The sequence below is a fragment of the Moschus berezovskii genome, chromosome 1 (genome assembly GCF_049115385.1).
Source record: "Moschus berezovskii isolate FMDL1 chromosome 1, NW_MosBer_1.0, whole genome shotgun sequence".
In the NCBI taxonomy this organism is placed as follows: domain Eukaryota; kingdom Metazoa; phylum Chordata; class Mammalia; order Artiodactyla; family Moschidae; genus Moschus; species Moschus berezovskii.
Window position 1 is genome coordinate 100378343 of NC_142460.1, and position 19895 is coordinate 100398237.

The 19895-nt window shown below is 38.9% G+C and overlaps 1 protein-coding gene across 8 annotated transcripts in view; it reads right to left on the bottom strand.

Annotated features, from left to right (window-relative positions):
- Positions 1–840: 840 nt before the first annotated feature.
- The window catches only part of LPP (LIM domain containing preferred translocation partner in lipoma), a 772586-nt gene continuing 753531 nt past the window's right edge, over positions 841–19895 (bottom strand). For all 8 annotated transcript variants that reach the window (XM_055408177.2, XM_055408186.2, XM_055408120.2 and 5 more), the window contains 2 exons: positions 19530–19650; positions 841–17160 (listed from right to left, as the gene is read on the bottom strand). In XM_055408177.2, the coding sequence (XP_055264152.2) occupies positions 17032–17160; positions 19530–19650 (250 nt within the window). In that variant the 3' untranslated portion in view covers positions 841–17031. The remainder of the gene's footprint in view (positions 17161–19529; positions 19651–19895) is intronic.

Here is a 19895-nt window from a genome sequence, read left to right on the forward strand (position 1 = left end):
TAGCATTTTCACATAGAAAATGAGGGTAGAATCATTGCGGACCACAGACTATTAAAAATGATATGATGAACTGTGAAAAGTTTTGAAAATGTTGAGTCATACTCTCCCAAGTGTCGGATTCTTTCCGTCTTCTTACCATAGTTATTTGCACCTGAATCTATCAGCTTTAGCTTTACTAGATATAGACTTCTTCAAAGCAGGAACTATGACTGATTTACATCTGTATCCCTCAAGAAGCCTAGAGCAGAGTCTCAATGTTGGAAAAGTACGCACAGAACAGATAGACTAAAAGTGTGAAAAGTCAGCCAGCCATTAGTGACGTGAGTGGAGAACTCCCCATCCACCACCACCATCCCCCTCCCCCACCACATGCACAGCTCAGGAACTGATTTGCTTTGATCCAACTTAAAAAGGGGGAAGTTCTTTACTTGAAAGTTAAAGACAGAGTGGTCAACTAATTCTAGAACATATCTAACCTTAAGATGTTCTGTGCTAACAGTGGAAAAGAGTGGGTGCCTTCATATTCTTGTTGGCATCATATTTCTTTTGAGAGACGTTCCCTTTCTCAGAAGACCATATGGAAAGTAAATGATGTAAAAAATGAATCACAGTAAAAGAGGTTAGGAGAAAAGAGACAGGGATTATCCAGCTTAAAAAGAATTCCACACATAAGCAAATAAATGTAATAACTTTATTGGATTTCTAAATAACATAGTTGCAATTTTTTAACAGAAAAAAGGAATATGATTTTCATATTTATTCTTAAAGAGCATTGGAAAAAAAATTGATAGAAAAAACTGGTAGAGGGTAAATAGAAACATGATTTAATAGAGGTGGTAATGTATAAATACAAAAGAAAATAACCCAAATCACTTGCTTATAACAGATTTTATTCTCTTACTTTTATAAGGAACCATGAGGGCTATGTTGGATTTGTCAGTGATGGTTCATGATGTAGAGGAGAGATGTAATTTGCTAAGAATAAAAAAGAGAAATCTGCATTTTGGGAATACCATGGCTCTGTCAGTATCATATATGTGAAAAAAGGCATATTCTCTACATGTTTTTTGTGTCACTTTCCCAAAGTCAGAGAATGCTATTCAGATTTGTAGCAATCATGGTGGGGCTATGATTATACTTAGTAGGAAGTTCTTGGTCTTTGACACATTTAGCATAGAGAAAACCTGGCTTAACCCCTCTTTTCCCTGATCTATCTTTTTGTAAATACCACTCAGCGTTTACATAAAACTCTCTCATAGTCATGATCGGATTGAAACCTGGAGCAAAACCACGCTGTATCTTTCCCAGTCTATCTTGTTTCCAAGGAGGAAAAACTCTGTGGTAGTCCAATGCCCCTTTTGATATCATGGAGATTTCTGAACTCTTATCTAGCACATTTTTCTCTAAAAAAATAGAAAATGACGAGTGTTAAAACTGAGTAAATTAAAAACATAACAAGAACATGAACAGGAAGAGTAGACAGTTTTAGAGAAGAGTATCACTTTCTTCAAGGAGACAAGTCATCTCATAAAATGAAAACTAAGGAAAGGCGGCCCAGACTCTAGTAATGATAAAACCATGGTCCATTCTGCCCTCCTCCCTAGTTAAACAGTGGAGCCCCTTAGATGGAAAGCAGAATGGCTACTGATGTCGATGACATGGGAAGCATCTTCCATTGCTTGTCTCCCTTTACTTCCTGTTGGTGAAATTGGGTGGGATAGGAGACAACTTGGTGACCAAGAGGATGGCAAGAGCTTCCTTGGGGAAAGGCTCACTGGAGGTACCTTGCTGTTCCAGAGCAGGGACAGAATCAAGCAAACATGGAGCTAACTGACTTCTAAGGGAGGAGAGCGACTTGGCAAGTGTAATCTGCCAGCTGGTTGAGTCAGACGACACATTGAGAAAAAGATCTTTTTTGGAAGCACGTCCTCCCTTCAACCCTTTTCCTAAAATCATACATAGTCTACTTTGCCCTATTGGTCTGGACCCTCTCTTACTGCCACAGCTGGGTAAGAATCCAACTTTGTAGGCTGAGCTGCTGCTCCATTGACAATATCTACAGTTGTTATATCAGTGACAGAAGCATGGAAACAAAAGCCAATAAATAACATGTGCTACTATTTTTAGGAGTCAAAGTAAAGATGCTCTAAGGATCTGGCAAGGCCATTTGGCCCCCTGAGCCTCCAACTGTCAGAGCCAAGACTTTTCTTTAGTTTTCACTGATGTGAGCCTGAGAGATAAAAGGAGAAGCAATGTGCTGACATTCTAAGCTCACCAATGCTTAGTTTATAAAACACACATATGACACATATCCTAATAGAGGCCCTGGCTCATTGATTCTCTTAAACAACCTTTTTTTCCTGACTAAATGTTCCAATTCCATGAAGCATAATCTATTCCCTTGAAGTAGAGTACAGGAAACCTCAGCAATATGCCACCATCCAGTAGGATAAAAATATAAAGTGGCTGTATCAGCAAGGAATGCTCAGGAAATGTGCTTGCAGGCTGTTTCACGGTGCCACTAGGGAGGGGATATTGGAAATGAGTGACTTTCTTCCATTTGGCAAGGTTTCCTTATCTTAGCACCTACTTCTTTCGATGGTGTGTTTTTGAAGGCTGCACGGTATGACTCTGGGTACCGTGTGTACATACATATGTAGGAAGAACGTCTATGTTTCTCAGAATAGGCACTTTTTGAAGGCAGTAAATCTAAAAGTAAAGTTAATAGAGCCTATATTTAGTGCTCATCTTCTCACTTTGCTGATGTGTATGCTGAACAGAAGATCACAGATTTGAGTCAGTCTCACAAAGAGGCCGGAGTCGGCAAATGGCTATATTCAGAGCTGGGGAAGTCTTGCCAACTCAACTGTAGCTGTTAAAAGGCAGACTTGGAGAAGGTGCAATCGTTTTTCTCAAAGGTGACAGCACAGAAGGAGAAAAGCCTGTGACAAAGCCATGAAATAAAAGCTGGTGTGTGCAGCTCAGAGAAAATTACTATCCTCCTGCTTTGCATCTTCGTGTCACGTCTACTTCATGGCACAGATTTGCTACCAGAAAGTTCTTTCTTTTCCCTTCTTTTTTTTTGGGGGGGTGCATCTCGTAACTGCACATGCTCCCAGCAGAGAAGGAGGCAGCCCCAAGTCTGTTTAATGAATGATAAAGGTGAAGTTTAAAAGACAAAATAAAAAGCAAAGTAATTAACTGCATAGATAACAGTAAAAGTTCAAAAAATCCTACTGTGAAAGTTTTTACATTTCACTTAAGGCACATTAAATTGCAAAATTTTATTTGTGTTAAATAATCAAGACAATCAATGCCAAGTCTAATTTTATTTGCTTTTTCATATGTTTCTTGAAAATTAATGAGGACAAATTCAGATTTTCTTGGGGGGATATTCTGACTGTTTAATAAGAATTAATTCTTGGATAATTTGCTCATCAGCTTTCCCAAGAGAATAAAAGGGTACCAAAAAGAAGAAAGTTATTTAAAAATTATTTTTCAATGACTTCATTATAAACTACCGGTCTTCCAAACCTTGGTTCAGACATTTCAGTTAAGTAAGAAGGCTGGCATGGTTTACCCCAGTTTCAACCTGCTATCTAGTGAGGCAGGTCCAAGGCACTTAACAATTTTTGGCAATTTCATCCTGATATGTTATTGTAATGACATTCATCTAAAAACTAAGCAGAAGGCACACAGGGTTAGTGAAATGCAAACACGGCCCAAATATCAACTCACCTTTTACTGTGACAAAGTTAAAACATGAGGCCATTTCCATTGTTTGCATTTAAATGATAAAATCCCTTTTCCTCTCAAAGTCTGAATTTGAAGGAATGAAACATGTTGGCAGATACATCATAACCTGGCTATGCTATTCTCCTACTTCTAGTTTATAATTACTAAGGGATCATCAACTGTCACCCAAAGAGAAAGAGAGATGAAAAGGAACTGGATTTTTTCCCTTTTATATTTGTCTCCTGAGAAAGAAGAAAAAGAAGAAATGTATCCAAGAAAAGCTAGCTCTCCCTCTTTTGTACTTTCTAAACTAGTTCAGAAATGGAGTGAAATGATTTGGTGAGGGAAGACATTTAGGCTTAATATTTACTCCCTCATAATGGAGGAAAAGGAGTTAAAAAAGCAACTCTTATTCTTACACAACAGCAGGAAGGAAAGCAGACACTGACAAAGCGGCAACACAATGTATCAATAATAATCATCCAAGAATCTTTCTTACCAACTCCCAGCAGATAGATACATAGAGACTCCAGGTGCAGAGATAAATACTTTAGTTTCCACTCCCACCTCAAATTGCTTTGGCATACTCTAAAAGATAAATGGATCCATACAAAATTTAAATAGCTTTTTCTTTTCTTTTTTGGCAGGCACTAAATTGGGTCAGGTCTAGGAATTATTAGTTTCTTGGCCTGAAAAATCCAAGAGTTTTAAAATAAGATTTCCTTTTTGAAGCATCAGCTTTCTTGGAAGATGTGTGTGTGTGTATGAGATAGTGTGTGTGAGTGTGTGAACATGTGTGCACGCAGGTGGCAGGGGTGAGTGTTCTGAAGACAACACAATTGTATTTTCCCTAGTTATGAGGGGTAACATTGTGTACAATTGAAGAAAAAAAATGCATTCATAATTTCCTTTACATTATGTAAAGATAAACTGGAGTTTATGGCTTTCTTTCTTTTTTTTAAAGAACTGCTTTTTCATATTCACAGCCTCACTATCCTTTTATTCCTTGCCTAAGACATCACAGGTTCCACCCAAGTGAGTCTCAGCTCAGGCATACCTACCTAGAAAATTCTGAAGTGTTCTCAAAATGCTTCTTTTGCTAATCCACTCCTGTGTGTGTATATGTGTGTCGGGGGGAAGGTACATCATTGATTTTACAAGAATCATTTTCCACTCCATCAATCATAACATTAATCAAACCTCACTGGAAAATGAGGCTCCTTCCTGGTGTCTGCATGTCATCTCAGCCAAAGCCACTCAACGGCTGGCCCCTCTGGCACTGGCTGTATTTCCCAGGTGTGCAGACTGGAAAGGGGTGAGAAGCCACTTGTTATTTAACTCGGCCCTCATTAATCCCAGGGAATTCAGCAGAAGGATAATGAGACCGATTTGATGGATGGAAGCCTCCCGGGAAAGAAGATGCCTAGAAAGCATATTAGGTAAGCTCATTTTAAGGTTCCCTGCAGTAGATTTAACTCAGATGAAGAAAGAATATTTTTCAGTTAACAGATTTTAACTTCAAGTCAATTACAATGAGAGGAACTGAAAACCCAAGAGGGCACATCAAAAGGCACTGCTTTCAGATGGATGCTGCTCAAGAGGAGGCATACCCAGTTGTGGAACTGCCACATTCCATGTTCTAGAACATACAGGCTGGTTTTAAGCAAGCATTCTGGAAACGACAGTACCAAACTCCCCATGATAAGCCCACAGGAAACATAAAATGACAACAGGAGGGGAAGCCCAGGCTCTCAAACAGCAAAAGGCAAATGGCAGAATCACGATCTATCCCATAGCATTTTTTCACGGACATTTCAAGGTCAAGGTTGCTTGGTTGGCTCAGAAATGCCTGATGCTATGACATACACTTGGTGGGGCCTTGATAAATGTAAGCTGAGAGAGAGGACAACATGCATTGTTTACCTGCAGGAGTTCCTGCCTCTGTGGGGCATAAATCGTAGCCCACATAAGAGAAAAATGTCTTAAGGATCAAGTCACTTCTGTGTGCCACTGAATTCTAAACGTGTGGCCACCGTTGGTATTCGGAACCTCACAGTTCCAGAGAGTTTTTCAGTTAATGTAAAGTAAACCACAGTCTCTGGGGAAATTTGCTGCAGTGCACTTCAGCGCCAGTGTTTGCTCTTCGCGGTGCCCTTCCTCACTGGCTCTGTCACACTGCCAATCAGACAGACTGCCGAGCAGTTTCCCACAAGAGGACACAGAAAATGCATGGACGCTTTCAAAGGTCTCAAACCCCACAGCACCCATATGCCCCTGCCACCTGATAGCTGGGTGATCTATGTGAATTTCTTGGATGCCTTCAAACAGGGGCCCCGGGGGTCTGTGAGAAGCATCCAGCATGCTCTGAGGTATTTGGTGCCCTGAAAGCAGCCACCAGAGAGAACACTGGACTTGCCAGACCCGGGTACATCCTCAGGTCTGCCACTTACCAGCTCTTATTGCTTTTGGCAAGTCACTTAACGATTCTGAGCCTCGGTTTTCTCTTTCAGGATAGGGCTATTAATAACCTTCCTCCCAGGGCTGTTTCATGGGCGAAAGCAGTTTGTAAACTATCTTAGGAATTATTATTTTAGAGCTTGGAAAGCCATCCCCAACCCCAGGCCTGCCCAGGAGACTGATGACAAGTTCTGCCAATAGGGCTCTTGGATTCAAGGCTGGGGTGGAAGAAGCCGCAAGTCTTATCCTCCCAGAGACCACTAATATATAGTGAGTGCCTGGTATAGTGTTCTTCTGGCTGTCTTTCTACTTCCCATCTATCTTCGGTTACAAATGCCTTCGGAACAAGCATACTGTATGGATTTAGCCAGCATCTCCTAAATAACTTTTGAAGTTTTGAACTTAGGATTTTGAGACATGTGGCATAAACTGTAATTAATGCCATGCTTCAAATGTACTGAACTTGTGTATAAATTTCGATATAAAACTTCAACATAATGTAACCTACTTCCTTTCACACAGAACAACTGGCTAGAGGTAATGTTTTTCAACAGAACCAGCATCTTCTGCTTTTGACGTTTTCCTTGTTAGAAGTGGAAATCACAGGCTGACATTTCCCAGCATTTTAAGGTCATTATCAACAGCCTGGATAACGGGAGAGTGTTTCACGGATTAGTTAGTGGGGGAAGGCATGAAGCTGTGTAACAATGGTCAGGATAGTTTGTCTTTTGAATAAGAAAGTAAGAACTGCAACCCAAAACTCATACTCTTAAACCTGACCCTCAGAAAACCCTTCAGACTATTTTTAAGGATATTTAAAGCTTTTTTATAATCTTCAGCAAAAAAAAAAATAAAACCCAAAGAAACACAGTTTATTTTTTAAGAAATGTGTTGCCAAAAGCAAAATAGGTTAGGAAGGAAAACAGGGAGGAAGTAATGTTTTATTATGTACTAAGATGAATTTTGTGTGGCACCAAGGGGCACCTAAGCCCCAAAGACTGGTTCTGGGAGCTTGGAACAAAGTACAATGGAGGGAATGGAAGAGCTTAAGAAGTAAGAGCTCCCTGATGCAGGTGATGCTCAAGCATAGCCTGGATTTTCACTTATCAGTACCTACATGAGGGAATTTTAACACCAAGTGGAATAGACAAAGGTGGAGTCCTTTACCATCATGGACCTAGAAACAGCAGGAAAAGAAGGTGTCCCGCTTGTCATACTGTAGAGGCTCAAAAGATAGGGGTGCCTGGTGCAAGAGTAGATTACGTAGATAAGAATCAATGAAAATGTACATTTTGTACATTACAAAAAATGATTCCTGTTCATACTGTCTGTGCTGGATTATATTTTGACAACTTTTCCTATCTTATAATTACACAGAGATGAAAAAGCAAACTGAATCAATCTTGCTCTACGTCTTTCCCTTCTCACTGACCCTGAATATCTGGAAGCCTTTTTTTTCTGTGAAGGACATTCTAGAATGTGTTATACTTAAAGTAGAGGATCTTCTCTGAACATAACCTATGCTTTCCTTTTGTGCTTTACACATTCTTCCCTAAAATTCTAAATCAAGTCAATGAATCAAGATTTCTTAAGTTCACTCTTTCAGGAAGATTTAACTGATGTCACTGGGAAGAATTACTTTTCCTGAAGCTATATCACTTTCTATGGAGTGCAGACTGAACCTATCTGATTTTATTGCAGTTGCTTTCAATCAAAGTTACTTAGGGGCTGATTCTCTTAAAGTGATTATTAAATGAATGGTATGAGCAAGAGATGAATTTGCTAGAAAGGCAAAAGTATAGAGAAAACATGGACTCTTCAGGGTAGTTCTTAAATGACTGAGTGGTGAAGCTGCTCACTACATCAAGAGTTTAACAACTCTAGGTACTAACATTTGAGCCCAGAGAAACGCAAGCAAATCTCAAAAACCAAACTAGCCAGAAATATTTATGTGGAACCTATAAGAGTCCAGAACTCTTTCTGCATATTCAATACAGGAACATGGACAAGAAATGTTTCACTCTTGAGAAGACAAGGACAGAGTGAAAGGGTTGAAGAGAATTTATGAACATGGACCAAGAAGTGAGAATCTAATGGATATGTAAATACTAGCTCACTCCCTATGTAATTCTGAAAGAGATGGGCATACCAGACCACCTGCTCTGCCTCATGAGAAACCTATATGCAGGTCAGGAAGCAACAGTTAGAACTGGACATGGAACAACAGACTGGTTCCAAATACGAAAAGGAGTACGTCAAGGCTGTATATCGTCACCCTGCTTATTTAACTTACATGCAGAGTACATCATGAGGAACGCTGGGCTGCAAGAAGCACAAGCTTGAATCAAGATTGCTGGGAGAAATATCAATAACCTCAGATATGCAGATGACACCACCCTTATGGCAGAAAGTGAAGAGGAACTCAAAAGCCTCTTGATGAAAGTGAAAGAGGAGAGTGAAAAAGTTGGCTTAAGACTCAACATTCAAAAAACTAAGATCATGGCAAATAGATGGGGAAACAATGGAAATACTGGCTATTTTTCTGAGCTCCAAAATCACTGCAGATGGTGATTGCAGCCATGAAATTAAAAGACGCTTACTCCTTGGAAGGAAAGTTATGACCAACTCAGCATATTGAAAAGCAGAGACACTACTTTGTTAACAAAGGTCCATCTAGTCAAGGCTATGGTTTGTCCAATGGTCATGTATGGATGTGAGAATTGGACTATAAAGAAAGCTGATTGCTGAAGAATTGATGCTTTTGAACTGTGGTGTTGGAGAAGACTCTTGAGAGTCCCTTGAACTGCAAGGAGATCCAACCAGTCCGTCCTAAAGATCAGTCCTGGGTGTTCATTGGAAGGACTGATGTTGAAGCTGAAACTCTAATACTTTGGCCACCTGATGCGAAGAGCTGACTCATTGGAAAAGACCCTGATGCTGGGAAAGGTTGAGGGCAGGAGGAGAAGGGGACGACAGAGAATGAGATGGCTGGATGGCATCACCGACTCAATGGACATGGGTTTGGGTGGATTCTGGGAGTTGGTGATGGACAGGGAGGCCTGGCATGCTGCGGTTCATGGGGTCCAAAGAGTCGGATACGACTGAGTGACTGAACTGAACTGAACCCTATGTTGACTTTGGTAACATCAAAAACAGTGAAGTACACAGAGTAAGAGGGCTGTTTTACACACAAGGGAGATCTAACCTCATCCAGTTTTCACTCTCCTGGGTCTGAGTCCTTGGGTGAAATTTCCACATTCAATATCCGTTTCCTTTCAATGATTCCAATTCCACTTATTTTCAGCCCTACGTGTTTTTACGTAGCCTGACCCAAAGAGCTGGCTACATTTCACTTAGTAGACTGAAATAAAATTAGAAAATATCATTGGGTCTAACTGTTGAAAGGAAAAACAAGTGGATGATTGAATTTGATACTATGTTGATAAATGAGGAAAAGTTGAAAGAGTGATATCTGACTTAGAGGCAAAGATATAGACCTTAGACTTCCTGTGCATAGCTCCAGAGCCCGAATTTTGTTTAACATGAGGAAGAACTTTGGTAGAAAAAAGCTGCCTCAATAGTAGGACTGCCATGAATAGTACTATAAACTAGTGAGCTCTAAAAAGATGTGGAATGGTGACTTGTTGGGAAAATAATAGGAGATTCAGATCCTTAAAAGACCCACGAGCCTATGTTTGTCTAGGAACAGCGGTGAGGCTATGGCCCTCTACACTGGTGTAGTACAGAAGATGACATAGTGAAATCTGTGTCAATCTTGGTAGATCATTCTACTCTTGGGGCTGAAAACTGAATTTTGAAGCTACAGTTTTGTGTAGCATGTGTGTCATTTAATAAGACTTCTGTTTGGGTCTGGTAGGTCAATGTCTAACAAAGGTAGGCGAATGATGTTTCCACTTGCCAGTAAGTGAAAGAGTTTATTGGAAAAAGTAGCAAGCACACCGTGGGTAAGGATTAATGCAACCATCTTAAAGTATTACAAAGGACTCTGTTATGGGTTTCCTTCTTCTTTCTAGTATATCTAACTTTTGCTTATAGAATGTTATAAAACTTGTGTTTATAATAAGGGTTAGAATGAGATATATTTATTAGGGTGGTTAGAAGCTGTTGTAAATTACGCAACAATCAGAAATAAAGAAAAAAGATTTAGCAATTTCGTTTTTGTAACTTCATGGCAGAAAAGTCAATGAGTTTAATACAATGTATCTTCCACACAACTTTCCGCAAAATAAGCCACATGTATGTTGGATAACAAAAATAGTGTCTACAACTTTTTTGCACAGGGGCCAGGAAAGTAAAATAGAGAAAGGAGTAAGAGTCCTTCCTTTCTATATTGATAGGAAAATATGCCATTTTATATTTATTCTTCTCTGAACTTAGTAATCTAACATTAATTTTCTGTGGTTGCAACTAAAAAGGAGAAAAGGTACAAATCAATTCCAGTATAGCTGTTTAGGGAGGGCATTATAGAAAGCGCATGACTGGATTTGAACAAGAGACCCACAGACCAAGGCAACTCCTGTTTACTATGCTCACCAGGGACCTACGTTGGAAAGGATGAGATATTCAGTGTGTGAAAACAGAAAGCTTTAACCTTCAGAGATGCTTAGGGTGTAGTGCAGCTTGCTTAAGACTATGTAAGAATAGGCATCGCCATCTGTCACAGGAGAGTGAGCAATGGCCCTCTTGCAAAGGGATGAAGTGACATATAGAGTCTTGTGTGGTTATGGCCATGCCACAGGGCTGAGAAACAGCTCTCCTTTTAATTCTAGTCTGACAAGGGAAAAATACAGTGTCAGCCATAGTGATTTTTAAACACCTCATAAACTTAGAAATATATTTTATTTGTTTAAAAAGCTACAATTGCCAATCCTTAAAACCTCTGTGAAAATTCTGAGTTACACTCTGTAAGAATCCACATGTCAGCGTTTTAATTGTGACCTTCCCCTTCCCTCAAATTCTTCCTTCCCTCTGCATTCCTCTCTTCTTGGAGACAGGTTAAAAAACAAAACAAAACAAGCAAAAAAACCCTTCTGCCTATTTATCAAAACAATATATTCACTGTGACTATTATTATTAAAACTGGGTAAGTTCATTTGTGTATTGAGTTATGTATATATTAGATATGCTTTTACTTTTCTTATATGTGACCCTCCCAAAAAGGAAAATCAAGGTCAACTTGTAGTCAACGTTAAGGACAGAAATAAAAAATGGAAATCCATTCCTAGAATTATAAGCTTTTTCCAAACAAATTTATAAAAAACAGACACAAATGGCATGTTTTTGATCAGTGTTAGCCAGAGTTCAGGAGAATCTCAGACTCAAATTTTAAGCAAATGCGTTACTGAGAAATCCAGATCGTTCTTTTCAGGTTAATTTTTATAAACTGACTACAGGTCTGTAACACGCGCTTCAGGAAAAACTGTTGCTGACCTACTCCCTGTAAAATACTGTGACTCAAGTAGTAGGGTTTAATATGATTGTCATGGGAAAAAATGCTGATATGTGTAGAAATTCCAGAAGGATAATAAGGAAAATTCTCAAGTTTCATTGATCTAAAATAACATGCCATCACTTAAGAACACGATTGTCTTGTTGGTCAAAATGCTTTGGATTAAAAAAAAACAAACCTTAAGCTAGTCTTGGAAAGATCACTTTGCCTATAGCTGAGAAAAGTAGGCCAGTCATAAATGAATTTGCCAAGAACTCTGTGATCTGAATCCCTGATGAAAACTCATTAAAATAAAACCGAAAGACTCTATTATCTCACCTTACTTTATGAATAAACAGTCTGGAAAAATATGCCTGTCTAAAGAAAGGATTTATGGATGCTGCATATATTTTGTGGTACAATTTTTCTCCTAATATGATCATAATTCCATAAGGATTGTAATGTACTGATTTAATTTATTTATGAGAAGTCCAATCGGGATAACACTAATGAGTAGAAATGGTAAGGAATAAGGAAGAGACAAGAAGGGAGGAGGAGAGGGAGAGAGAGAGAGAACTCTCACCAGGCCACACAGCTTTAATCAGATCACTTTTTAAAGGCTGAAACAATAAGTGAACTAAACAACAGCCAGGTTTCCCCGGTGGCACAGTGGTAAAGAATCCACCTGCCGATGTAGGAGAGACATGAGAGATACCAGTTCGATCCCTGGGTCAGGAAGGAGGAGGAGGAAATGGCAGTCCACTTTAGTATTCTTGCCTGGAAAATTCCATGGGCAGAGGAGCCTAGAGGACTACAGTCCATGGGGGCACAAAGAGTTGGACACGACTGAGTAGCTGAACACAGCACAGCGCACAGCAAATAACAGCCTCAAGAGAAAAGTTACCTGTCAAGGAAATACTTGACCTGATATATTCATGATTGCACCATAATAATGACTCAGAACCAATATCCTCAACTGGTTCTGTATACTATCAAATTAAAAAAATAAAAAACAGCAAACCAAAAGACTGTGGCAATTAAAGCGGTATGCTGAATAGATATTAAAGGCTCAAGTGGAAGTACGTCTTCATTAGCTGACTAGAACTAGAGTAAGACCACTAAATAAGACCACTTACTCGCTAACAACACCTAAGATATCACCTTGTGGCCTAAGAAGGCTTAAAAATGTTTTCCTAATTTAGGAATTCATAAGGTACTTCCAAGAGATGGCGAGAACAGAAATACTGCTAGAATACATTAAGATGAAGAGTTCAGACATCTCTGGATTTTGACTGTTCAATGAGTACATCTTTGAGATTTGGGAGGGTTATTTATGTGAAGACTCTTCAGAGGAGCATTCATAGCAGTGTAAAGTTTTCTTTAAAAATAAGGCACAAATACATGTTGCTCTCTGATTGTCTCCTGTGAAAGTGCACCAAAAGAGCGATCTTAGGAAATGAACTTGAGGCACATTTTGCAGAGGTATATCTTTTCCAGCCTCCTGGTTTCCTACAGATGGCTAAAGCAGGGTATGGAACATGCTGTCATATTTCATTCATAACACACATGTACTGAAGCTCTAGGCAACAGATGGACAATCGCTTGTTTAAACTACAAATGTGAAATACTAAGGTAGCATAGCAATATTTCTAGAAATGTATATGGAAAAAAAGCCTTTCCAAGCCAAGAGAAATGGTGAGAGGCTGTGAGGTTACATCAGTGTTTCCCTGATCTTCCTAGCAGCTGTCATAGTTTCCCCAACACCCTTCAAAACTTGATAATGGAGGGATCAAGGGGCAGCCCCAATGCAGATTTGACAAGAGAAACCTAAACCATATCAAATAGAAATAACACTGTTATTCCTGGCTGGTTCACATTAATAGGATTTTTATTAACTAGGAAAACTGTTGGGAGTTGTGTTTTCAGCGTCCTGTCTATATTCCATAAGCCCTCTACGACAGCCCCATGGTAAAATGCTCTCTTCCTTCCCCTGAATCCAAATACAAAATACTTGTTTAAATGCAATTAGAATTTTATATACTTGAAACATCATCGCAAACATCTCTGCAGAATCTTAGATAGTGAGGAAACAGTTATAGTGTTGATATCTCCACTGTATTCATCAGATACACACAATGAAGCCATTTTGATCAGAGAAGTTGCTCTGGTAAAAACAATTTTTTAATGAAAGGAAAAAGAACCCACATCATTGAGCCACAGAGATGTCCAGGATCTCAAAAGCTTTGATGCATTTTGCTGGAACACATGACTTATTTTGAGTTTTAAAGGCCAATCTGTTCACAGATGAGACTCCACACTGAGTCAGTATGAGCTGGGGATCCAGGGAGTGGAGAAACCTAACCATGAAACAATCTGCAGAGCTCAGGACATAGTGGGTTTTTTCTCCTTTTCCATGTCTCTCATGTTACACGGAATCACCAAATATTTCTGTTTGTGACAAATTTTTTTAAACCAGTATATTTTTTAGTGTATTTTTACAAACTTTCTCTTATAGACTCTATGATTTTTTCTATTATCTATGTCTTTAAATGATAACAATCAAGGCAATATATCATAAGACAGTAGGATTATAATCCTTAAGGCACTAGATCTTTATATCTGTTATAGGCATCATTTCATGTAGCTAAAACAGTAAAGAGTGATTTGGCATTGCTGATACCAAATGATTAATAGAAGACAAGAAAGCAATATAAATCATATAATTAAGAAATCCTGAAATAAAATATTTTAGGATCCTTTCCTTATTATACCTTGTGAAAGAAAAAAATCTAAATCTAAATATTCTGTATATGTATGTGTGCACATTCATTATTATAAAAGTATGATAAGTCTATATTAAAAAGAGATTTACTTTAAAAATCTTTGGTAAAGATACTCTGAGGTTACGTGATAAAAACGCACTATAAAGATTGTAAGTAAGCACTCTTCTGGCAGTGTCACAGTGAGGGGCCTGTAACAGCCTTTTCTTATAACTCTCTTTTCTCTTGGCATGTAAACATTCAGTTACATAAGAACTCAAATGTAACCAACAAGTAGAATGTTACTGCATTTTTATAGTATAAATATTTCATAAATCCTCCCTCTTTTGGCAAAATTCATAAGACTGTATTTCAAGAGATAAACTCCACCTCTCAATAAATTGGGTTCTTTCCTTTTGACCAAAAGATAATTTTTCCCCAAGTATTTCATAGAAAACAAATTGCTGAAGAAATTCAAGTTGATTATAGATAGTGTCACCCCGATTGTCTAATGTGCTCTTTGAGGTCATCAGCATGGTCTCTCCTTTCATTTGGAAGACAGAAATTCAGTGATACAGTTGCCATTGTATCCTAAAATCCACATGCTGCCCAAAGTGGACCTCTTGTATTTCACATTATGAGAAATGTGAGGTCAAGGACAAGGGAAATAAGGAAAGCACAGTGGTCAAAGGACCCTTTGAAAAGCACTAACTGTGGTCGTTCTAAAATAAAACTTGTTTGGTAACCAAAGCAAATGAGCCACAGATTGACTTAGAAGAGCCATAGGCTTAGGAATACCTTATTAAAAAAAAAAAAAAAAAAAGAACCACCTTTATGATTATTCCTACTAAAGTAAAATAAATTTAATTGGGATGCTTGAGGTCTGGATTGCAACGCAAAACATTCTCGAATAATTTTTCATTTCTGAGTGTTAAAATTAAAAACAAAAGTCAGGTTAGAAAAGTTTATCACTTTCTAATCATGAAAAAGATCTTTGTGGAATCAGGGAAGGGTATACGGGGGAATGCAGCTATATTTGTTATATTTGATTTCTTAAACAGGGTATATCACAGAGATCCATTATATTATTATCTATATTTTTGTTATATTTAAAATACTTTGCAATTTAAAAGTATATACTTCAGAAAGTTTTTAAAAAGGTTGACCTAATCTTAAAAAAGATTTGAACAAATCTTAATCCAAAATACTTAAGTTTATAAAATGGTAACCTGTTATTAAGAGAAGGGTCCTTCCTTAGAGAAAACATGTTAGAACATAAAAAAAAAAAAAAAAATGTATGTGGTTCTGCAGTTAGCAGGCAAGCATTTCACTGTCCCAAAAGAATCTGACTAAAGATTCCAGGCTCTGCATATTTTTAGTTCAAAAAGGCCATTTCTTTTCAGTGATTGTCTATGAAAGTGTGGTGTAAATGTCACATCAATGATATGAAAATGTCTCCTGCAATATGTATTTTGAGTTGCAGAAGAATTATAAGATTAATGAAACTGTGGTTTCACAACCTTTTCAAGTTTCCTGTCTTTTTAAGATAAACTAAACAAAACCAAGACAATTTTATGTGCCCTGATTTGCAATTGTCAGGTAAAATGGACCTGGGCATGGAAAAAAAAAAATTAAACAGTTCTTTATAGATATCTTCCTCTAGAGGAATACAGCTATACAATTCTGGTAGTTGTGTTTGTATGCCTTCCCTCCCAAAACAAAAAAACAAACAAATAAAATGTTGCAATATATCTGATATGAAAAGTGGAACAGTACTGGAAATTATATTCTAGAGAAAACCAAGTTTGTCCATATTATTATATCCAGGTAGCATGGAAAAAGAAAATTTTAATATTTGAGGCATAATAATGCCTTTTCAAATATAACCCCAAAATGCTTTATCCAGCATACCCCCTCTGTAATTTATGCAGAAAAAATATTGAAGTTTGGTTCTCTCTCAGCAATATCTATTTTCAAATGAGCCCCACCGCTGGTCATTATAGATTTTGAATTTGGATGGCTGCAAATTCAGCTTCTTTTAATCTATGTAATTTACAGTTTAAGTTCTTTATAACCTGACATATAATTGTGCATTTTTTCCCAAGGGACATGACTAGTTTAGAGCAATAAAAGACTATTTTTTTCAATACACAGAAAATGAATGACTATCTTTTATGATCGCTGGCAGTGTGGAAGTGATAGGATGGAGCCTTCAAGCCGAAAAGCACCTGGGAGTTGGCAGACTTCCCCAGGAAAAACTGTGTGACAGCAAATACCACACTAAAAAAAGCCATTCAACCAGATGAAAAGTGAGACAAACATAGGGATTAAACGTTAAAGGAATGCAGAAGTGAATGGGATGGAGCATAATCCGTGCAAAAATGTGCAAGTCCTTGGGAACAAAGGCCTATCAAGGTTCTACATGATTAACTGTGAAATGTGTATTGTAAGAACTTAAAAAAAATCTCATATTCTAGGTGTTTCTAAAGAAAGGTTAATAATAGTGGATGAAGTAGAGACCATCCCATAGCTTGATTGCCTCTCCTCTCTCTTCCTATTTCTCTTCTCATATTTTTCTTGTGTTTCATCCTTCTCGGAGCCACCAACTAACCGCTAAACAGGTGACTGGATTTAAAGGTCAGTGCTGGCCTTGGCGGTCAACACCCTGATACGGGCAGAGTTGCAGGTCTTGCAGAGGATGTGTCCATCTAGCGGGTAGCAGCCTTGGTTATCTCCTTCAGACAGGAGACCACCACAATCCTGGAAGAAGGAAGGCAGAGGGAAAGGATGTCAGTGAAAATGGAAACAAACTCCTCTTTTCATTCAAAGCTTCCATAAAGAGGCCAGTTACTACCTCTTCTCTTCCCCAGGACATCATATGATATGTCCTGCATTAAGCTGAAGCAGAGGCTGGGGACATAAATAAGAAAAGGGTAAAATGACCTTCCTGAAGTCACGCAATGGGACATACAGGTACAGAAGGAGAAGAACCTGCCGGTCTAGGCTCCCAAGTAGTTTGTTCCCTTTACCCAAACAATAAGAACAGGAGCGAATAGATCTTTATCATTTATTATTAATTTAAAGATTTTTCCAAAGTAATATACAAGTGCCAGGACAGAATCTTGTGGTCATTTCCAGGTCAGAAGCTAAGTTGCAGAGTGACTCCTGCTAAGCAGCAGGCCATCAACAGCCTCTGCGTACTTACTCCAACTTTAGAAAGAAAATAAAATCCTAAGGTTTGGGGTGGGTGGAGGGAGTGGGGAACGATCCTTTGTACTTTCCAAAGGACACAGCACAGTGTAGAGGAATGAGTGCAGGGTCGGGGGACAGGGCCCTTGGGCACCACCATTAGTTCTGCTCCTGCCTCTGTCACTGCAGGCAAGGCCAACAGCCACTCTAAAAATTATTCCCACAATTCCTACCTCACTGAGCTGTTAGGAGGATCAAAAAGGAAAATGGATATGACTATACTTTGAAAAAAATGCCAAGAGCTACATAACTGTAAAGAATTATACTACTGTTAATAGTACCTGAGCATCCATTTTGAAAAGTGTTATATGACAGTTAAACGCTGACCTTCACCTTTAGAGGAAACAGAAATTTCTTTGAAAAGAAAAATACAGTATTTCATCTTGTGGTGTGTGCCCTTGCTAACTGTAGTAGAAACTCTTTTAGAAGGTCACCTCTGCTGTGTGCCTCACCTCTGCTGTCTTCTATGACAGCAAGGCGGGGGGTCACTGAAGTTCATATCTGAATTTAACAATGAAATTTAAGTTCAAAAAGGGTGTCACCCAGAACACAACAGCAGGAGCAGCAGCAGCAGCAGTGATGGCACCTATAGTTATTCTTCCCAAGAAGGCCAGCTTTATGAATGAACAAGCAGATATTCTGGAGATCTAGAGATATTTGGGGAAACTGAGTGATGGAATTAAACAGAATCTTTTGATCATAATAAACAGAAAGAAATTACATAAATGACATGATTTTAAGCCTTTAATAACCTAACATTAACAGTTATCTGGGCACCCTAAAGACCCCAGAGTTGACTGCAGTTGAAACTCAACTATTAGCACCTTGAATCTTAGAACCAAAGGAGCCAATACTGGGGCATCCAGAACAAGCCTGTTTTACAGCGGGGGAAGTGAGCTATGGAGAGGGAAGTGATTTGCCCAGGGTGATGGAGGTCTGCCTCCTTTTAATTCAGTGTTCATCCCATTCTACAGTCTTGATTCTAAGACACATGTGCAGCTATCATTTCATCTGGGAAGAGAAGAGGTACATCTCACACCACTCTTAGAACAAACAACAAAACCATGAAAAGTCAAAGCCTGTGGGCACATAGAGCAAGCGTGTCTAGAAATACTGGGAAGCCTGCTTCCATTGAACCTCAGTTTCTCCAACTGCGAAATGAACTCTAGGTTTTCCACACTTACAATTCAAGTCAATTCTAAGGCTAGATATTTTTTATTGCTCTTTAGTCATAACACCTAGTGTAAAAGCTGGAAGTTTTTAAATTCTCTTTGCTCACATTATGGCCAGAGAGAGGCATGCAACTGGGGCTGTAGGACCGAACAAAGCACCCTGCATAAACCAAGTGGTCAGCTACAGATCAGGTGGTAGATGGAATTACTGCAGTCCTACAGACTAGGGGCAGCTCTGCCAGCCCCACTGGCCCATGTCTTGGGAAAATCTTGTGGGACTAGACGAGCCAATGTCATGAGGAGATGGTAATAAGATAGTTCATATTACCTCTTGCAGATAGAAGAGGGAGCTGCTAACTGCTGCACTCAGAAGGTTTGGTAGAAAACAAGAAAGCTGCTTCAAAAGAGATGCCCTGGGCAAGTCACAGGACTAGGATAACAAAATGCTTTGAAGTCATTTTCTGAATGTGGTGTCCTTTTGATAACCAGATTAGAGGAGAAAGACTCGCTGCCCTTTGCTATATACATGATGACATGGCCCCCGGGCATGAAATCTTTTGTCATTTCCAACTGGGGTCACAGATCTCTTGTAAAACCCAAGTCGAATGAACACAGGCACTAAGGGCTCGCCTAGATTTAATAATTGTGATATTTATAAAAATCTGGCTCTGATGGGTCTGGCAAGGGTTGGAAGCGCTGACCACAGACCTCACACCGGTAGCAGTGAACATGGAAATCACGATCCAGAGCCACAATCCGGACAGTCTCCTCCTGGCCAGGGGCAGGCATGATAGGCTCCTTGCACACAGAACAGCGGGGAGCAAATTTCCTGAAAGAGGAGAGGTAGTTCTGGTTAGATATTGAACTTAAACACTGACAAAGAAGTAAAAACAAGAGAAAAGAAAAAGCGCAAACCAAGAGCCAGGACATCTGGTCTACCACCTCCTGTGACCTTGAGCAAGTCACCTTCCTTCCCTGGGTCCTTAGCTAAAATAGGGAATTTATACTCAATGACTATTGAGGTTCTTCTAGATCATAAACATTATGATATTTGGGGAAGTAGGAGATGAGTGT